General features: G+C 47.6%; 1 protein-coding gene across 2 annotated transcripts in view; it reads left to right on the plus strand.

The window, feature by feature from the left end:
- The window catches only part of RABL6 (RAB, member RAS oncogene family like 6), a 58760-nt gene extending 42296 nt beyond the window's left edge, over window positions 1–16464 (plus strand). For both annotated transcript variants that reach the window (XM_040605629.1, XM_040605630.1), the window contains 6 exons: window positions 149–314; window positions 8705–8917; window positions 9584–9935; window positions 11793–11964; window positions 13675–13724; window positions 14332–16464. In XM_040605629.1, coding sequence (XP_040461563.1) covers window positions 149–314; window positions 8705–8917; window positions 9584–9935; window positions 11793–11964; window positions 13675–13724; window positions 14332–14529 — 1151 coding nt within the window. In that variant the 3' untranslated portion in view covers window positions 14530–16464. The remainder of the gene's footprint in view (window positions 1–148; window positions 315–8704; window positions 8918–9583; window positions 9936–11792; window positions 11965–13674; window positions 13725–14331) is intronic.
- Window positions 16465–17601: the final 1137 nt, after the last annotated feature.

Here is a 17601-nt window from a genome sequence, read left to right on the forward strand (position 1 = left end):
CATAACCTTCCTCTTCCCTCGCTGTGTAGCCAAGGTCCTGCTTTGTGGCTACTGCCACCCTGGCTGGGCAGGGTAGATCTGTAAAAAGCAAATTTTCTGTTTTGTTTGTGGTGAACCCTGTATTTTACAACTGCTGTTGTTAATGCAGATCCTGCAGCTGCCACTCCTCCTCCCCACCCTGAAGCCCCTGCTAAAGTACAGAGCGTGGAGGACTTTGTTCCTGATGACAGTCTGGACCACAGCTTTCTAGAAGACCCAGCCCCACAGAAGGACAAAGGGAAGCCGCAGACAAAACACCGTGTTGATAGTGAAAGGTATGGAAAGGAGGATGGAGGGGGGTCAGGCAGGGATGTATCTGGATGCACGGTCTGCATGAGGAGTCAGGCCTGGCTAACCTGCTGCAACTGTTCAGAAAGTGATTGCGGAGCAATTAGCTGCCCCTAAGCCTTTCTGGCTGTGGTATAGTCAGTCGTAGCCTTCACTGTCTCCCGTTAAATGATACACACTGCTCCCTGGGAATGAGGAACAGCAGCAAAAGCTAGTCATCCCCTTCCCGGTTTTGCTGTCTTGCTTTCATGCTCAGTGTTAAAACCACTGGGTTGGTTTGGGTTCAGGAAGGCATTTCTCTCCTGACCAAATGCGCTGAGACATTTGAGATGTTTTCCTTCTGGAACACAGTGTACTTTGCAGGGATATTGTGTTTTGCCTAATGAATACTTTCCCGCCGCAGAGGCCCAAAGCATGGCCATGCTCATTCGTGGCCTGGCACTGCCATTTCTGAGGCGTGATAAAGGGGTCTGTGTTTGTTGGGAGACACCTGGGGCCACTCCATGGCTTAATGGGATTCTGGAAAGAAGGATGAGAGAGTCATGCTTCCTTGGGAGTGTCACTGTATGCTTGCCTGCAGATTCCAGAGAAGTTTTAAGGGGTGCCTTTCTTTTTCTCTGTCCATTTCTAATGTTCCTTCCCAGCATTTTCTCTCTAAATTGGAGAGAGATGGATTTGCTGGGTGGCCATATGATTATGGAGATACAGATTCAGTGGATAAGGAATTGGCTGGATGGTCACATTTAGAGACTAGTAATAGCTCACTGTCCAAATGGAGATCAGTGACAAGTGGTGTCCCTCAGGGGTCCATACTGGAACCGGTACTGTTCAATACCATCATCAGTGGCATAAGACAGTGGGATTGAGTGCACCCTCAGCAAGTTGGCAGATGACACAGGCTGAGTGGTGCAGTTGACAGGCCTGAGGGACAGGCTGCCGTCCAGATGGGGACCTGGACAAGCTCAAGGAGTGGGCCCATGTGAACCTCACGAGGTTCAACAAGGCCAAGTACAAGGTCCTGTGTCTGGGTCAGGGCAACCCCCAGTACCAACACGGGCTGGGGTATGAAGGGACTGAGAGCAGCCCTGCAGGGATGCCCTTGGTGTACCGGTGGATGAAGCGCTGGACATGACTTGGCAATGTGTGCTCGCAGCCTGGAAGGCAGTCTGTATCCTGGGCTGCATCACAAGCAGCGCGGCCAGCAGGTTGAGGGAGGTGGTTCTGCCCCTCCGCTCGGCTCTGCTGAGAGACCCCCGCACAGTGCTGCGTCCAGCTTTGGGGTCCTCAGCACATGCAAGACATGAACCTGTTGGAGCAGGTCCAGAGGAGAGACAGAAAAATGATCAGAGGGCTGCAGCACCTCTCCTGTGAGGACAGGCTGAGGGAGTTGGGGTTGTTCAGCCTGGAGAAGAGAGGGCTCCAGGAGACCTTCCTGTGGGCTTTCAGTACTTAAAGGGGGCTTATAAGAAAGGTGGAGACAGGCTTTTTGGTAGGGTCTGTGGTGACAGAACAAGCAGTAGTGGTTTTAAACTAAAAGAGGGTAGATTCGGACTAGGTATAAGGAAGAATTTTTTATGATGAGGGTGGTAAAACACAAAACAGGTTGCCCAGGGAGTTGGTAGATGTCCCATCCCTGGGAACATTCAAGGTCAGGTTGAACAGGACTCTGAGCCACCTGATCTAGTTGAAGAAGTTCCTGCTCATTGCAGGGGGGTTGGACTAGATGACCTTTGAAAGTCCCTTCCAAACCAAATTATTCTATGATCCTGTGATTCTATAATTGTCTTCCAGATGGCAGAGAGCTGTGTATATGCTGTAGGCTGGATTTTCTTTCTATTTTTCCTTCTCTTTTTTTTTTTTTTTTTTCTTTTCCTGGCTTTGATGTTTCTTAACCAAAAAAGAAGGGAAAAGGGATTGTGTATGCTGAGCTGCTCAGACAAGAGGATGTGCAGCAAGCTGTCTGAAAGCAGACTGTCACTTAAGAGAAGACCTAAGCATACTCACAGGCTCTGCATCCCTCTGCTTAGAATAGTCCTTGCCTGCTGCCTCTGTCATCAATATGGGATTAACTAGGAGAGTAATTAAATGCTCATACAGCTCATCTGTGAACATGGTAGCTTCTGCATCTTTTGACATCTTTGTCGTGATTCAGTGTTCTCTAGTTCAACCACAACTACTTTAAATCAGTGCTGTGTGTGAGGCTTGATGCCTTTCTAATGCAGGTCAGCCTGAATCATCATCCCTTGTGATGGTAGAACACGTGGATGTTTTATTAAAAAAGAAAAAAGAAGGAAAGAAAGAAAAAAAAAGTGATGGTTGCTAGAAGCATGCTGGCCTACAAAGCATCTTGGTCATGGCTGTGGCTGAGCTGGGATATTTTTCTGTATTTTAACAAGGAATAGGAGAGTCAAGGCTGACCTTCCTGGGGTTTGCTGAAGGACTGGGTCCTGAAGTGCCCTTAGAGCTCTTCAGCTGCAGTTCTTGATGTGGGTAGCAGGCTGGATCTTTAACAAAGGCTTTTCTTCTCCAGAACGTCAGTCATTGGAAGGAAATAGACGTTAAACTATATACAAAAAGCCAAGAATCTCAAACAGTGGTGCAAGAGCCCTGCTCCTTGGCTGTAGAGTTGTCATGCTCTTGGCTGCTATGATGCCCTTCTGTGCTCTGTCCCCAGTCTTGGTAGATTTCCATGTGAGCTGGTGGGGACAGGAAGAGGGACACCTTTGAGCATTCACAGAGCACAGAGAGGGCACTTCACAGCTTCATCCTTTGGTGAGTGGTAACCATCTGCAGTTAGAACAGCTCTCTTTCCCTAGGAAAAGACCTTGCAGCACATCCCTGCAAATTCAAATGCTCATTACTCTGCTGCAGCTTGGCATCCATGTCTTGCTCTGGTTTCTTATGTAGTTCACACAGTTTTCTTGGTGGTCTGGCAATTTTACCTTCTATTTCTTGCCAAAAAGGGCCTACGACAATAAGCCAGATGTGGTGAAATTCAGAGATGTAGATGTGGTTCTGACCATGACCTGCAATAATTGATTGCCTTCAGGATGCCAATTACTACCCCATGGTGCCCAGGAGCAATGTAAGGGTTCTGTAAGCACTGTCCCTAATAATCAGCTTCTACTGCAGTGGTAGGTTTTTATAGTTGCAAGAAAATGTGCTGCTGCAGAAATTTATCTCGGACCTAAAGAACACGAGAATTACCTTGTGAAACCACTCAAACCTAATGGAGATTTTGTTGGTTTTAAAAAATTAAATACGGGAAGCTGTTTTCCCCTTGCATCTGAGTGAAGAACAAAGCCTCTTCGCCCATCATTGGGCAGCACTGAAAAGAGCCTGGCTCCATCTTCATTGCGCCTTTCTTCAGTTATTTAAATACATTTATAAAGTCCCCCCAGGCCTTCTCTTCTCTAGACAAGCAGTCCCAGCTGTCATGTGGGAGAGCCTGTCCTCATGTGGGAGATGGTCCAGTCACTTAATCATCTTCGTGGCCCTTCGTTGGCCTGTCTCCAGTATGCCCATGTCTGTCCTGTACTGAGGAGCACCCAGAACTGGACACAGCACTCCAGATGCGGCCTTACCAGTGCTGAGCAGAGGGGAAGGATCACCTCCCTCGACCTGCTGGCCTAATGCAGCCCAGGATACCACTGGCCTTCTTTGCAGCAGGGGCACCTTGCTGATTATGTTGGCGTTCACCAGGACCCCCAGGCCCTCTTTCGCCAGGCTGCTTTCTAGCTGGGCAGCCCCCAGCATGAACTGATGCCTGGGGTTGTTCCTCCCCAGGTGCAGGACTCTGTGTTTCCACTTGCTGAACTTCAGGAGGTTCCTGTTAGACCATTTCTCCAGCTTGACCAGGTCCCTCTGGGTGACAGCATGTCCCTCTGGCACATCAGTCACTCCTCCCAGTCTGGTGTCATCTGCAAACTTGCTGAGGGTATACCGTGCCCCATTATCCAGATCATTAATGAAGACGATAAACAGGACTGGGCCCCATATGACCTCCAACTAGCCTTCATGCCACTGATGACCACCCTCTGGGCACAGCCATTTAGCCAGGTTTCAGTCCACCTCACTATCTGCTCATCCAGCCTGTACATCAACAGCTTCCTGCAAGGATCTTCTGGGAGATGGTGTCAAAGACCTTAATACAGTTCAGGTATCCACTCTCCTCTCATCTACCAGGCTAGTTATCGCATTATAGACTTTTATCAAGTTGATCAAACATGACTTGCCCTTGTCCGGGCTACTGCACCTGGCCAGATTCAATTCCCTTTGGGCTTTAGCTTTCCTGATTTCAGCCCCTGGATGCTCAGATGATGTCTCCTTACTCCTCCCAGGTTACCCGTCCTTGCATCCACCCCCCCCTATGTTTACTTTTTGTGTTCGGGTTTGTCCAAGAGTTCCTTGTTATCCACACAGGCCTCCTAGCATTTTTGCCTGACTCCTTATCTGTTCAGATGAACCGCTGTTGAGCTTAGTGGAGGTGATCCGTGCATATTAATCAGCTTTCATGGGCCCTTCCTACCTCCAGGGCCTGGTCTTAAAAGACTCATCCAGGCACATCTTTGAAGAGGCCACAGTCTGTTCTCCTGAAGTCCAGCTTGCTCTTTACCCTCCTTCCTGCCCTCAGGATCCTAAACTTCACCAAGGCTGCATTTGACCTTCACCTTCCCAACACGCCCCTCATTTTTTGCGGGTATGAAGTCCACCAAAGCACCTCTCCTTGCTGTCTCCTCTGTCACTCGGAGGAGGAAGCTATCAGTGCACTCCAGGAACCTCCGGGATTGCTTGCATCTTGTTGTCCTGTCCCTCCAACACCTATCAGGTTAGTTGAAGTCCATGAGGACCAGGGCATGCAAACATGAAGATGCTCCCATCTTTTTGTAGAGGACCTGATCCATTTGTTCTTCCTGGTCAGGCAGCCTGTGGCAGGCACCCACTGTGGCGTCACCTTCACCTGTCCTCTCCTGAATCCATAAGCTCTCAGTTGGCTCCTCATCCGTCCCCAGGCAGAGCTCCATGCACTCCAGCTGCTCCCTCTCATAGAGGGGAAGAGGGGAAGGTCTTGTTCTCATTGGAAGCAGCATGCTATGCTGTGTAACCAAACTGCTTCCTGAACTCAAGGGTATGTTTACTTTCGTTTGTAAGAACTTGTTTGCTTTTCTGAGCTTCAGAAAGAGGCTGTAAAGTCCGGGATTTCTTGTCCGTTTTGTTGACGTAGGGAATTCTTGATTTTTTTGCAGTGATGTCATGTGACCTTTTCCCGTTCTCTACTGCATAACATCTCTAAACAATGGAGCAAGAGTTGACACAGAGCAGTAATGTTAGAAAAACGCACTGGTTTTTAAGCATACTATCAGTGAGGAATGTGCTCATGCCTGTGGAACAAGACTACTCTTGCCCAAAGATCAGACAGCTGCTGAGACTTCCAGCACTTACTGATGTCTCTTTGTTGCGATAGCTAAATCCCAGCACAGATCTGTAGAGGTTAATGGAGTCCTGGGTTTTGTTTAATGGCATGTGACGGTTCTCTAGTTTGCAATAAAGAGAACTCCCCGAGTCAGTTTCTTTACCAGTTAATTAGGAAGGCAGTTCCATCTCCCAGTTTGCTGTTTTAGAATTTTATTTGCTGCTCTTTAGCCTGATGCCCTGAACCAGTGCGTATGTGACTGCACTGCAGGAGCTAATCTGGCTCCACATGGGCTCTCCTCTTCCCTCTTGCCCAGTCAGGCTGGCCTAGGTCCAGCGGTGGACTGTAGGTGTCTGGAATTGAGTTTATGCTGTACCTAACGGTATTCCTGATCTGTCTTCTCAGCATCACTAGACATTTATCCTAAACATTGATTAGATTTCCTTGTCCTTACATCTGAAGGGCTTTGAACTGATTCTTTGCTTTTATGTCACCTGCTATTTATGTAGTTGTACCCAGCTGCACTAGACCAAGCAGGAGAAGCTGAGGACACTGGCTGGTTCACAGTAGAAGACCCCCATCTTGCAGAATAGAGGCATGCAGGCTCATCCTGCAGTGTGTGATTCCTTCAGCTTATCTGCTTTATTAAGATTTTGGGGTTTTCCTCTTTCTCTAGGGCAAAAATTGATGTGGCAAGAGGATTCTTTCTGCTCACTGCCCATGGGGCTGGCTCCCCTGGCTGCACGGCAGGGCTGGTGGAACACGGTCAGTCTGGGTTTGAGGCAGTGTTCTCCGGTTGCAGCAGGATTTGTTTCATCACCAGCAGCTATTCTGTGTACGTGACGGAGGACTTACTGGGGAAACCCCAATGTGCTCTTTGATCAGTAGCTCAGACGCAGACCTCGGCAAGCCTAGTCACTTTTGGTGGGTACCTGCGCCTGCAAACACGTTGGCTTAACAGTAACACTGGCTTGGCAGCATTTCAGGTGTTGGAGAGAGTGGTGCAATGTGCTTGTTTTTGCATGCTCTGAATTCCTTCCAGCTGGAACCTCAGGACCACAAGCTGATACTAATTTTGCATTGTCAGACCTTGTTTATACTGCAGCAGTGATTTTCCTGACATATATTCACTGCATTGGTTTGCTCTTAAGCTGTCACTCAACGATTTGTGTGGAAGTTATAGATGGAGGCAGTGTATTCACTGCAAAGGGAAATGACCCACTTTATGCGGGTGTGTGTACACATGTGGATGTTCTATTCAGACTGGGAATGTTCTAAAGGCTGCAGGTCTTGTGTGGTGTACGGTCAAAGGACAGTGGCAGCAGCCTCCAAAGAGTCTCCATGCTTAACAGAGCAGTGATTGTTAAAGAAATGTAATGTCAGTAGTTCAGAATAATATTCTGCCATGTTTAGGATGCAACTCCATTTTCTTTTCAGCACACGTCAAGAGAAAACCCTGCCAGTGCTTCGCAGACCTCGGAAATCACTCACTTGTAATTCCTCCAACCTTGGAGGCTGTTTTGGGCACCAGTTTTCTTCTCCTTTGTGTGAGATGGGCTGTGTGCCTCCTTTTTGGCTTGGTATGAGAGCAGCAGTGTTATGGATGAAGGGGCTCTTCAGCCGCCTGTCTCTGCTTAGCTGGGAGCTGCGTTGTGAGTCCTGAAAGCAGAGGGGTCCACACCAAAAGCAGAAGGAGGGAGTGGACGTTAGCTGATCTTAGCACTCTGACCCAGACAAGCATTGGTTGTAATGGCACTCAATGTGCTGCACCGGTTGTCAAAAGCATGGTGTCCCTTATGTCACAAAGAACTCCGTTATCCGTTGGCAGATTGATTAATTCTTGAAAACTAATCTGTAAACAGTAACTAGCCATAAGAAGAGCCAGAGTGAGTAGTACAATCATCCGGACTGGTGCTGGCCACGTGCTAGTTACTGGGAACGCCACCTTCTTTCCGATTAAGTATTTCAGGGTTTTGTGATTCCTTTTATGCCTCTGAAATCTAATCTGTTCCAAGCTATAATAATTTTTTTGTCTCTGTGTAAAAATGAAGGCTGTGTTTGTACAATCCATATCAAGTTATTAAAAGGACAGTGAGTATTGTGTATGGTAGGTTATCAGGAAGGAGCTGGGTATCTGTTGTGGATAAAGCAAACAGAATGAGGGAAAGTGATAGGAAGGCTCATCAGCCAAGACTGGGGAAAATACCTGTATTCCTGACATGAGCAAAACCTTCAGAAAGTATTAAAATTGTTGAGTCCTGGGGACATACAGGCAAGAATCCTCAGCTAGTATTTTTAGCTCTGAAGCTGTCTATCAGGAGGCCTCTGAACACATAACTGTGTTACATCCAGGGAGTCTGACAGACTCCCAGCTCTAAAAGCGTGTCCTTAAGTTAATTTAATTTGGGGAATGTTAAAGCATGGGTATGATGTCTGGGTAGCTGCCTGCTTCAGGGAGCACCAGAGAAATAGAAATAATTCCAGGAGGCTAATAGCTGCAAGTGAATTCCCATAGTAGTGGCAGTGTATGATCAGGTTTAATTACAAGATGTGGGGATTAAGGCAGGCAGTTCCCACAGTTTAATTGACTGATCCTTGCATATTGGACTGGGGATGTACTGATAAAGCTGAAGCAACAGGCTGCTCTGTAGTCACCTTTTGCTCACCTTTTCCAGCCACTTATTTCCAGCCTGAGCAGTAGCGGCTACTGTGTGACACATCCTTCTGGGGCCCATTTTGTCCAGGGTTTGTGCCAGTGCTGCAGCTTGCAGGTCCAGCCTGAACGGGGCAGCGGCTGGGCAGTGTTCAGGGGGAAGGCTGGCAGTGCAGTTGCCCTGGGCTGAGGGACATTGACCCTGAAGTTGGCTGGGAAAACTAGGCAAGCGGCAGTCTGCTTTCAGGGGAAAGCATGTCTGTCCTAGCACATCCGAAGGATGCTGTGTCTGATCATTGTCTATTTTGCAGCGATGGAGAGGTGCCCGGGGGGAACCCCATGGTGGCAGGTTTCCAAGACGACCTGGATCTGGATGACAAAATCCCCAGCAGACCCATACTGGCAACGGAACGGGTGCCCAGCAAGAATGTCACCCTTTCCAGTGAGGAGGAGGAAGAGGTGAAGGACTCTAAGGTTGTACTCATACCTAATGAAGACATCAACACGGAGCAAGAAAAAAAAAGGTACAAAGCACAGCCTGAAGTGGGGGTTGTGCTGGCAAACTTGGGCCTTTTCTCGGTCCTGACATTGACAGCTGTGTGGGTTCTGGAAAATCTTGGTGCCTCCATCAGCCTGTTCCTTCAGCTGTAAACTGGGGCTGTATTTACTTAGGGGTGACTGTTCTACGCAGTGTTTTCTGCACCGCACTTTGGCAGGGTGCCTTTGAGCACTGTGCTGCCATGGTCACTGATACATTTCTGCTTGGGAATTGGCCCAGCCTTTCTCTCAAGTTTGAACAAGAGGCTGTAACTGAGCGCTCGAACAGACGTTCATAGCGGTGTGAGAAGGACAGAGGAGTCGAGCCTTGTGGTGAAGGGAGTGGATGTCATTCACCACACCCTGTGCTGGAGAAGGATCAACTGGATCATGTACTCCGTGTACCACATCCTGCGGGTGACAGTCAGGTGCGGCCCACTGGCGCAGGCACCGTACGTCAGCATCCCCAGGGACACGAGGGTTGTCTTCAGCCTCTGAGTGGTGTGTGACCACACACCCCAGGATGGACTGTCACTCCTGTTGAGATACACATTGCAGTTCTTGAGACAGCCTCAGCTATTAATTGGTCGTTATGCTTTGGTTTACAGAGCGGGTGTGGACAGGCTCTGACAACTTGGTTTTTTTCTTCTCAGGTCTTCCAGAAATTCTCTGAAACCCCAGAGTGAAGCAATTTTGACCAAAGCAACTGACCTGAAGCCTCCTGACAGTTTACCTCCACGTTCTGGGTCCGAAAGAAACAGCAGCAGCAAGGTCAGCGCTAGCCTGCCAGCTGCTGCTGCCGCTGCCACCCCAGCAGCGACCCAGGCCCCAAAGACCACTTCCCAAAGCAAAGGACATGCTCTCAAGCAGAAAGTGGTCAAAGAGGAAAAGCCTGAGGAGTCTGACAGTGATCAAGAGGGACCAATAGCTACTCAGATGCTCTCATTTGTTATGGATGACCCAGACTTTGAAAGTGAGGATTCTGACAGCCAGAAGAAGAAAATGGTAAATAACATGCATGAATCGCTGTGCACTGCTGTGAAGCTGAGCTTGAAGTGTTGAGGCATCTCACTGAGCAGAGCTTTCATCTGCTCTCCCATCTCTCAGCATCAATCGCAACAAGTCAGGTGCTAAGCAACCTGAAGAGATTGATAAAAGGACAAACCCACTAATGCTCTAATTGTCGAAGCCACGTGGCAAGAAAGTTTGTGCTTATGGGTTTTAATGTGCTGTTTGTTCTCAGTAAGTCCAAAGCATGGTCAGTCCAGCAGCATGAAAGGTATGAAACACAAATACCGTCTACCAAATATACTAACAAAATACAAAGCTGATGGTTTTTCACCCAAAGTTTAACATGTAGAAGTGTGTGTGTGCCAGGGAGAGTGAGATCCCTACAGTCAATCCACCAATCAAAAGGCCATAACAAAACTTGCTTGACAAAGCTTCTTACTGGAGTAGGAGAATCTGCCTGAGAAGGACTTTCCATATAGCCAGGGGAGCTGTAACGTCTGTGACACGCAGCACGTGGGAAGCTGCTCAGTGCTCAAACACCCGGCGCAGCTGGAGTCCCTTCTGCACCTGTCATGTAGTAAAGGTGGAGAAAACACAGGTGTCTTCTCTGGGCTGGTAGGAACTTTGTGCTGTGAGTCCAGATATCCCACATTTCAGAGATCTGTACTTGCAGCCAGCAGAGCAGTCTCTAGAAATTGCTAACTGTGATTGGGATGGGCAGTTGCTGTTCGGGGGTACTCCTGGTGTCTGGGTTAGCTGGTGTTCAGAAGTGTTTGATGTGTTTGCATCATTCCAGAATCCTGCAGAAAGGACTGTTGTCCCAGTTTCTTTGACCTTGCCTATGTGTCATGTTGTTTATGAAGTAATTTTCCATTTGTTTAGTATTTTCAGTACACGCTTTTCTTGACACTTTAATATGAAAGCAAAAGTATTTGGAGCAAGTTTACTTCTCTTAGCAGGCAGTGATGAGAAGCAGGATTTGTGAGGGCTGTTACCATTGCAACAGTGTCAGGGAGATGCGCCACAACTTGTGAATGCTTTTCAGCTGCAAGGTTTACTGGTCAGGCAAAGCCGTAAAAACCACCATTAGCAGGGAGAAGGGGAGCATTGCCTAGATGAGCAGCAGAGCAAGGCTGTGTTTGGTCAGTACGGACGATATAAAGAAAGGGTGGTTAACAAATTCTGGAGAGGATCGGTTGGCAGGTATCAGAAGATCATTAAACTTCATTTCCATTCCCATCGTGCAGAGACAGGGGGTTTTGGGGTTGATATCCAGTCTCTGCAGCATCCTGGGGTTCAGCCCACATTGAAGGGGCAAGTTTGCCCCAGGAGCACGTTCCCTTTTGACTCAGTGAAGGGAGTTACTCTGCAAACACAGCCCACTTCCTTGGCCCTGCTGCATGGTGCCTCTGGTACGTGAGACTCCACAGGGCTACACACCAAAAAGCTTTTGTCTCTCAGGTCTGGAGCTGAGTTTTCAGCTTATTGGATTTGATTTTCCCGAAAACAGAGGTGCCTGCCCAGGGCAGTTAGAGGCTGGTGCTGTTGAGCTAACACAGTTGAAGGTCTCATTTAATCCCTTTACATCAGGAATTTGATTTTGGTAGCATGAATGCTAAGTTATCAGGGCACACTTTCCAGTACCAGTGCTACTGAGGCATTTTACTGAGGCAAGAAATAAATAGAGCTTATAAAATCAAGAGCATTGATTTCCAGGCGGTAACAGTTCGGTTTAGCTACCATTTCCTTCCCTCCTCCCCACCTGCGAACATCTGACGTCTTTGTGTAGAAAATGCTTAAAGATTTTGGTTGAAAGATTTGTCGGTGTTGTATGCCTGTTCTTGTCTCTAGGATGAATTCCCAGTCAGGGAAGATCTCTCTGAAATATCTGATGACGATACCTCGTTGGCAAAGCCACCCCAACCTGTGAAATCAACGGTCCACTCCTTTAAACTGAAAAATGACTCAGATCTCTTTGGTTTGGGTTTGGAAGAAACTGGTCCCAAGGAGAGCAGTGAGGAAGGTAAAGGTCACACCTTATTTCCACTCTTGCTGATTTTGTTTGTTAGGCATCTGTTTTTTTCCAAAATAGTTCCAGGGTGTAAGCAAACCAATTTGCACTAAATAAAATACCCTATGACTTCATGCAGTGCCCTGTGTGAGTTTTTAATGCAGTTTAACACAGCATAAATAACTTTCTTTTAAGTTTTTCCCCGTGGGGAGGTGGGGAGCTTGGCTTGTCTGTGACATCAGCCATGTATTATTTTTGTCCCAACTGGAAGCAGGAGCACATCTTTCACAGGCTGCTTCTGTACAAGGCTTCCTGCTTAAGTCTTGCATGCCTAGGAAGTGATGCTCAGCATGGCAGTGCCCACTCCCTCAAGAATTTGGATAACCTTCCAACTTGCTCCTCTGTTTTTGGGAAAGGTGAAGTGGGGTTCTGACCACAACCTAAGCATTCCTCAAGCTCCCCCCACCCCGATCCCCTGAGGGAACATACCTTACTCACACAGATAATTTCTGCTGCCTTGGCGTTGCTGCAAAACAACTTCCTATATATCTGCCCCCAGTGTCACCATGAAAGATGGGAAGTTAAAGGCTTACGGGGCGAAAAAGCTGTAAGCAGCACTAAAAGAGAGATATCTTTGAATAGCTGTTCCGAAAGTGTAAGCAAGGTGTCACAGGCTGCGATGGCTTCATCAGCTTGTCGCTTTGAGTTGCTGAACAGCACAGCTTGAAATAGCAAGTGCATCTGCAGAGGCCCAGGTCAATAATTTAACTTCAGTTTAGCATCTTTAATAATTCAACGTGGGTTCTTCCTGTCTCCTTTTTCTGGGATAAATATAAAAACATATCTTGGTAGTCAGTCAGTTGGAGCTTGACCGGCAATTGGGCTTCTCCGTGGCTGACTTGTATTTACAGATCAGCTGAGGAAAAAAGAGTGCGTAGGTAACATTGACAATCAAATACCACGTGTGGAACATGGTACAGTTATAAAGTTCCTGTGAAACAGCCAAGTAGATGCTCTCCTGTTCGAGGTTTTGTGCAAAGGCAATGGCCATTCAGCAAAGTCAGCAGCCACAATTAACTTGGGACAAATGTTTTGATGTGATGGATGCTGGGACTCATTTGATACCGTCAAAGTAGCCACCCCTGTAGAGCAGCACTGATGCTTTGGCCTCGTAATACAATGTCCATGTGCAGTTTGAGTAACAGTGAGTGCTAGGCTGTCAGGGTGCTCCCATCTGCTGGCACCGTGTCCTGAATGGGCCTTCCATCGCTAGCTCAACTCGCAGAAGCACAAACTGTGCCTGGTGGGATTTCCATTTGCCCTGGAATATTTAGTGGTCAGAGAGAAATTGTTCCCAGGAGCTTTTCTTCAGTTCTGGAAATAATAAGCTGGTCCCCAATTTGACCTTTGGACCAGTTTATAGAGCTGGTCTCTGTATTTGTTTCTTGGTAGCTGTGAAGACAGTGAATGCCCAGGCCAGTGTTCATAACACAGAATAATATAGATAATAATTTAACTTGATGTATATGGTTAAGTTAGAGTGTGACTGATGGGGCCTCTGTTGGTTTCTGAAGAGGGGCAGTTTGTCCTGAGGTGGTGGGATTGCCTTTGCACAGGGCTCCAGGATGGAGCGTTTTGTTCCCAGAAATCAGGACAGGGCAGGATTGCATCTCTTACACTTTAAATTGATTTTTAAGAAATGTTGTTTTTTTGTTTGAACAGACAAACAACCTTCTAAGGAGAAAAAGAAGAAGAAAAAGAAAAGCAAAGAGGTACTATTTAATTATTGAGAGCTATCTGCCATATTATCTACCAGCCAAGGAGAGGGGTGGCCTTCTACAGTGTACTCTGTGTACCTGGTGGACTTTCTTCCATTCTGGCATCCTGTGGCTGGATCTGTGCCTTCTAGGCTCTGCAGACCACAAAGTTTAAAAGCAAGCTTTTAGAACAGTTGAATTTTGAAAAAGCAGTGTGTGAGTTTATACAATATAGGATTAAATAGAGCAGTGCATCTCTGCTGGGCTGAGTCTGTTGATAGCACCATGACTTTTTCCCAGCAAAGAGGTGTCCCTGACAGACCTAATCTCAGAGGCAGCGAGGGAAGTCTGCAGGAGGCTTTGTCGTTGACATTTCTGCCTGTCCAATACTGTGGTATGGTCAGGCACAAACTGCCTGACAGACTATGTATAAACCAGATGGTCTTTCCTCTCTTCTGTCCAAACTCACAGAAGGGTCTTCTGGAATTAAATCCAAGCCAGCCTTGGTAGTAGATGCTTTGCCCTAAGTAAGGTTCCCGTCGGAGCCAAGTTTCAGGACCGAATATGCAGGGTTACTGGCACGTTCAGAGGATTTACTAATAACAATTTTCTCATTTTGTAGGAGGAGGAGAAGTCTGCGAAAAAGAAGAGCAAACACAAGAAGAGCAAAGAAAAGGAAGACAGCAAAGAGGAGAAAAAGAAAAAGAAAAAGAAGAGCAAGGAGAAAAGCAGTGAGATAGATGAACTTGAGGCTTTTCTTGGAGGAGGAGGAGCCAGCATGAGCAAGCCACGAGGAGGTGGGGACTATGAGGAGCTGTAGGCTGGCTGCATGTATGTGCAGCGGACTCTTCTATCGTGGCTGTCTCCATCTTTTCTCACAAGTCACACCAGGACAGGTGCAGATGTGTAAAGCTTTGGCTGTTTGCCGTATATTCTTTCAAAACAGAGTTGGCAAAACAAAAGCTTTACATCTGTCTGTGCTGTTCTGGTGCGTTTGTTACACAAAGAAAATCCAGCTGAGATGTACTTGAGTAAGGGGGAGGTTCAGGGAACAGTTCCCAGGCCCGCTTCCAGGCTGTTGTTTTTTCTCCTTCCAGAGATGCCCTGTTGGGTAGCTGGCAGGTTGTGGGAGGCAAAGGGGGCCTGTCTCCTGCTCTGCCCCTGCTATATTCCTCTCCTACATGCCTGAAATTCCTGTCTTGTTAAGAGGAGTGCAACAAAACATGCCGCATGAATGCATCGTGCTCGCCTGTCTCAAGTCTTTAACTTTTTATCCTTCCTATTTTTTTAATGAGAAAGGTAGTATTGGCCATTGCTCCACCCAGCAGTTGATGAGCTTTAAATCGAGCAGATCATGCTATGGTACAGCTCTCTATAACAGCAGCCACAGGGCCAGAGTGAGAGAGAGTGTGTGTGATTTTTGGAGTCCTTTGAACGGGACCTTTCTGCGCAGCAGCTTAATTAGCACTCACTGGTGCTGCTGTTGGAATTCATGAAGCCCCATTGACTTCCGTGGCCCCAGTGTCTCAGACACTACACGTAAGCTGCTATGCAGTTTGGGAAAACAATGCAAAGTGCAAATCTAACCTGAAAAAGAGAGAGAAAAATCAGTGCTTTTCTGCATTTCCCACCCTTGAATTTGCATATACTAGAATCCCCTCCCTTTAGTACCTCTCAGGGACATGACTTTCGTGTGGAAATGAAGATATCCAGAGCTTCAGGACTGTCAGCAGGGAAGTGTTAGCATGGCAAGGCATTTGCTTCTCAGGCATTTTACAGTCACGCTGTAAAACACTGGCTGCCCCTCTATACCAAGAGGGACAACCGCTGTAGCTCAGACAGCATCCTTCCTGGTCCCGCTTCTGTCGATACTGCCGCCGTGTTTCCTGGGCCGAGCCTCCCAGCAGCCATCACGCTGCCTTTCCCTGCCCCAAGTGGAGAGCGTCCTCCTACCCCATGAGTTTGGGAAGCCTTTTGGTTTTTGTTTTGAACTTCAACCGGTGGATTAGTACCTGCTCAGCAGCATCGGTTGCCGTTGGATAGGCACTACAGGCCAGCCCTTCGCACTTGTCTGTGTCTCAGTGAGCAGCCCCTGTGCTGGATGGAGCTTGTTAGTTCTCTGTACTCCCTTCTGGTTTGGTTCTGGTGTCCCTTTCACAGCTCGGATGGTGAAGCTCCCTCCAGGTTCTGTGCATTATGTTGCTCTGTTGCTTGCAGGTTGATTTGAGGTTTGGTTTTGTTCTCCCTCTCCCCTTTTTGTTGTAAAATGTCAACCATGAAACCCAGGCTGGGGTTTCCTTCTACATCCCTATAAAGCAATGTGTTCTTTTGATCCATTATCCCCTCCAGAGTCGTCTTGACCAGCAGGCAGTTACCTGCTCCATTTTTCTTTTTCTTTCCCCCAGCCCCCAAATGCACTTGTAACTGTTTCCCTATAAAACTGGGTTTTCTGCTGCATGAGCAGTATATTGTTCAGGTCTGTTTGCCGTTAACATTTGCCTACTTCTCTGAGCATTGCTACATTTCATGTGACACTTGCATGGGACAGTTCAAACTTTGCACATCTGGGCAGGAAAAAGTGGATTGGGACGTGAATGGTTTGTGGTCTCTTGCGAAAAAGCAGGCTGGTGTTCAAACTTCAGCTGGCTGCGTTCCTGAAAGTGCTTCTGTTCTGTGAAGATTTTGGGTCATGTTCCATTTTGCATTGAAAAAAACCTGGTACAATCCATTCTGACTATAAAGCTCTGTTGTACAACTGCCTCTGCACATCTTCTTCTCCACCACAAGCATATCTGCCTGGGCTTGGGAGCTGTGTGTCCCTCCAGAACTGTTTCACAGAAGGACATCCCACTGCCCCCCTTCCTCATGCTGTTGCATTCTTGCACTTCACGGAACAGGGCGCTAAATTAAAAACAGTGTAAAAAAAGAAAGTTGAACGTAAAATACCTGAGTTCTTTCCCCAAAACGGAAATCTGTCCTGAGAAAGCTGTTGTTTTCACACAGCATAAGGGAGATGGCATTTTTGTTCAGCTCTGCTTCCTTGCAAATGCAGCTCTTGGTGAGCAGAAGGCTGTACAGGCGCCGAGTCCCCTGGAAACACTGATGTTGGCATTGGTTTGTCTTTCACCCGGGCCAGATTTGACCACCGTAGGAGCCTTTACACTCCCTGTGGCTCGTGTTCCTTGTCAACACAAGGAGCTGAGGCAAAAAGAAGGAAAGATGAGTCATTGTGCTCCAAAATACTCCTTTAAAAGAGAAAAAGCAGATGTGAGGGTTCTCTCTACTTACACTAAAGCCCCGGGAGGGTGTGTGGCATGTTTTTGCTTTGGCAGCAAGACCAGAGAAATCCCACCCTGTGGGTGAAGCGGGAGCGTGGAAGGGAATAGCAGCAAAAAGGTGCTTTTTAGACTTCAATTTTTCCCTTTTTCAGGGAATGCTGAACTGGTCAGGGGTGTAGCATGAGGTGTATTCCGGTGCCAGCAAGCGTGAGTGAGGGGAGAAAGAAATAGCCCTTGTCAGAGCTGGGCTCTCCCGTGCCCAGTCTTTCAAATAAGCTAAATATAAAAAGTATGTGTACGTGCCTGTCATTCTGGGGAAGCTTCTGCAGGATCACATCGATATAAATAGTTCTGTGAGCATCTCTAGAGGTACCAGTGCATTTGCTTTTGGGTTTATCAGTCGTCCAAAAAAACCTCAAGAGCTTGAGGCTTGAGGAGCTGCAGTTTCTTGCAGTTAACACTGTCCAGAGCTGCATGCTATACAAGGTCTCAGTTAGTTTAGAGCAGCAGGAGGGAGAAGTGCAAATATCTCGCGGCATTTGTAGCCGGCCAGCTGGGCCTGGTTCCCAAACGCAGCAAGGGGAGCCCTGTCCTGGGGGGCTGCTGGAGGCACA

This window comes from Falco naumanni, chromosome 9 (genome assembly GCF_017639655.2).
Source record: "Falco naumanni isolate bFalNau1 chromosome 9, bFalNau1.pat, whole genome shotgun sequence".
Lineage (NCBI taxonomy): Eukaryota > Metazoa > Chordata > Aves > Falconiformes > Falconidae > Falco > Falco naumanni.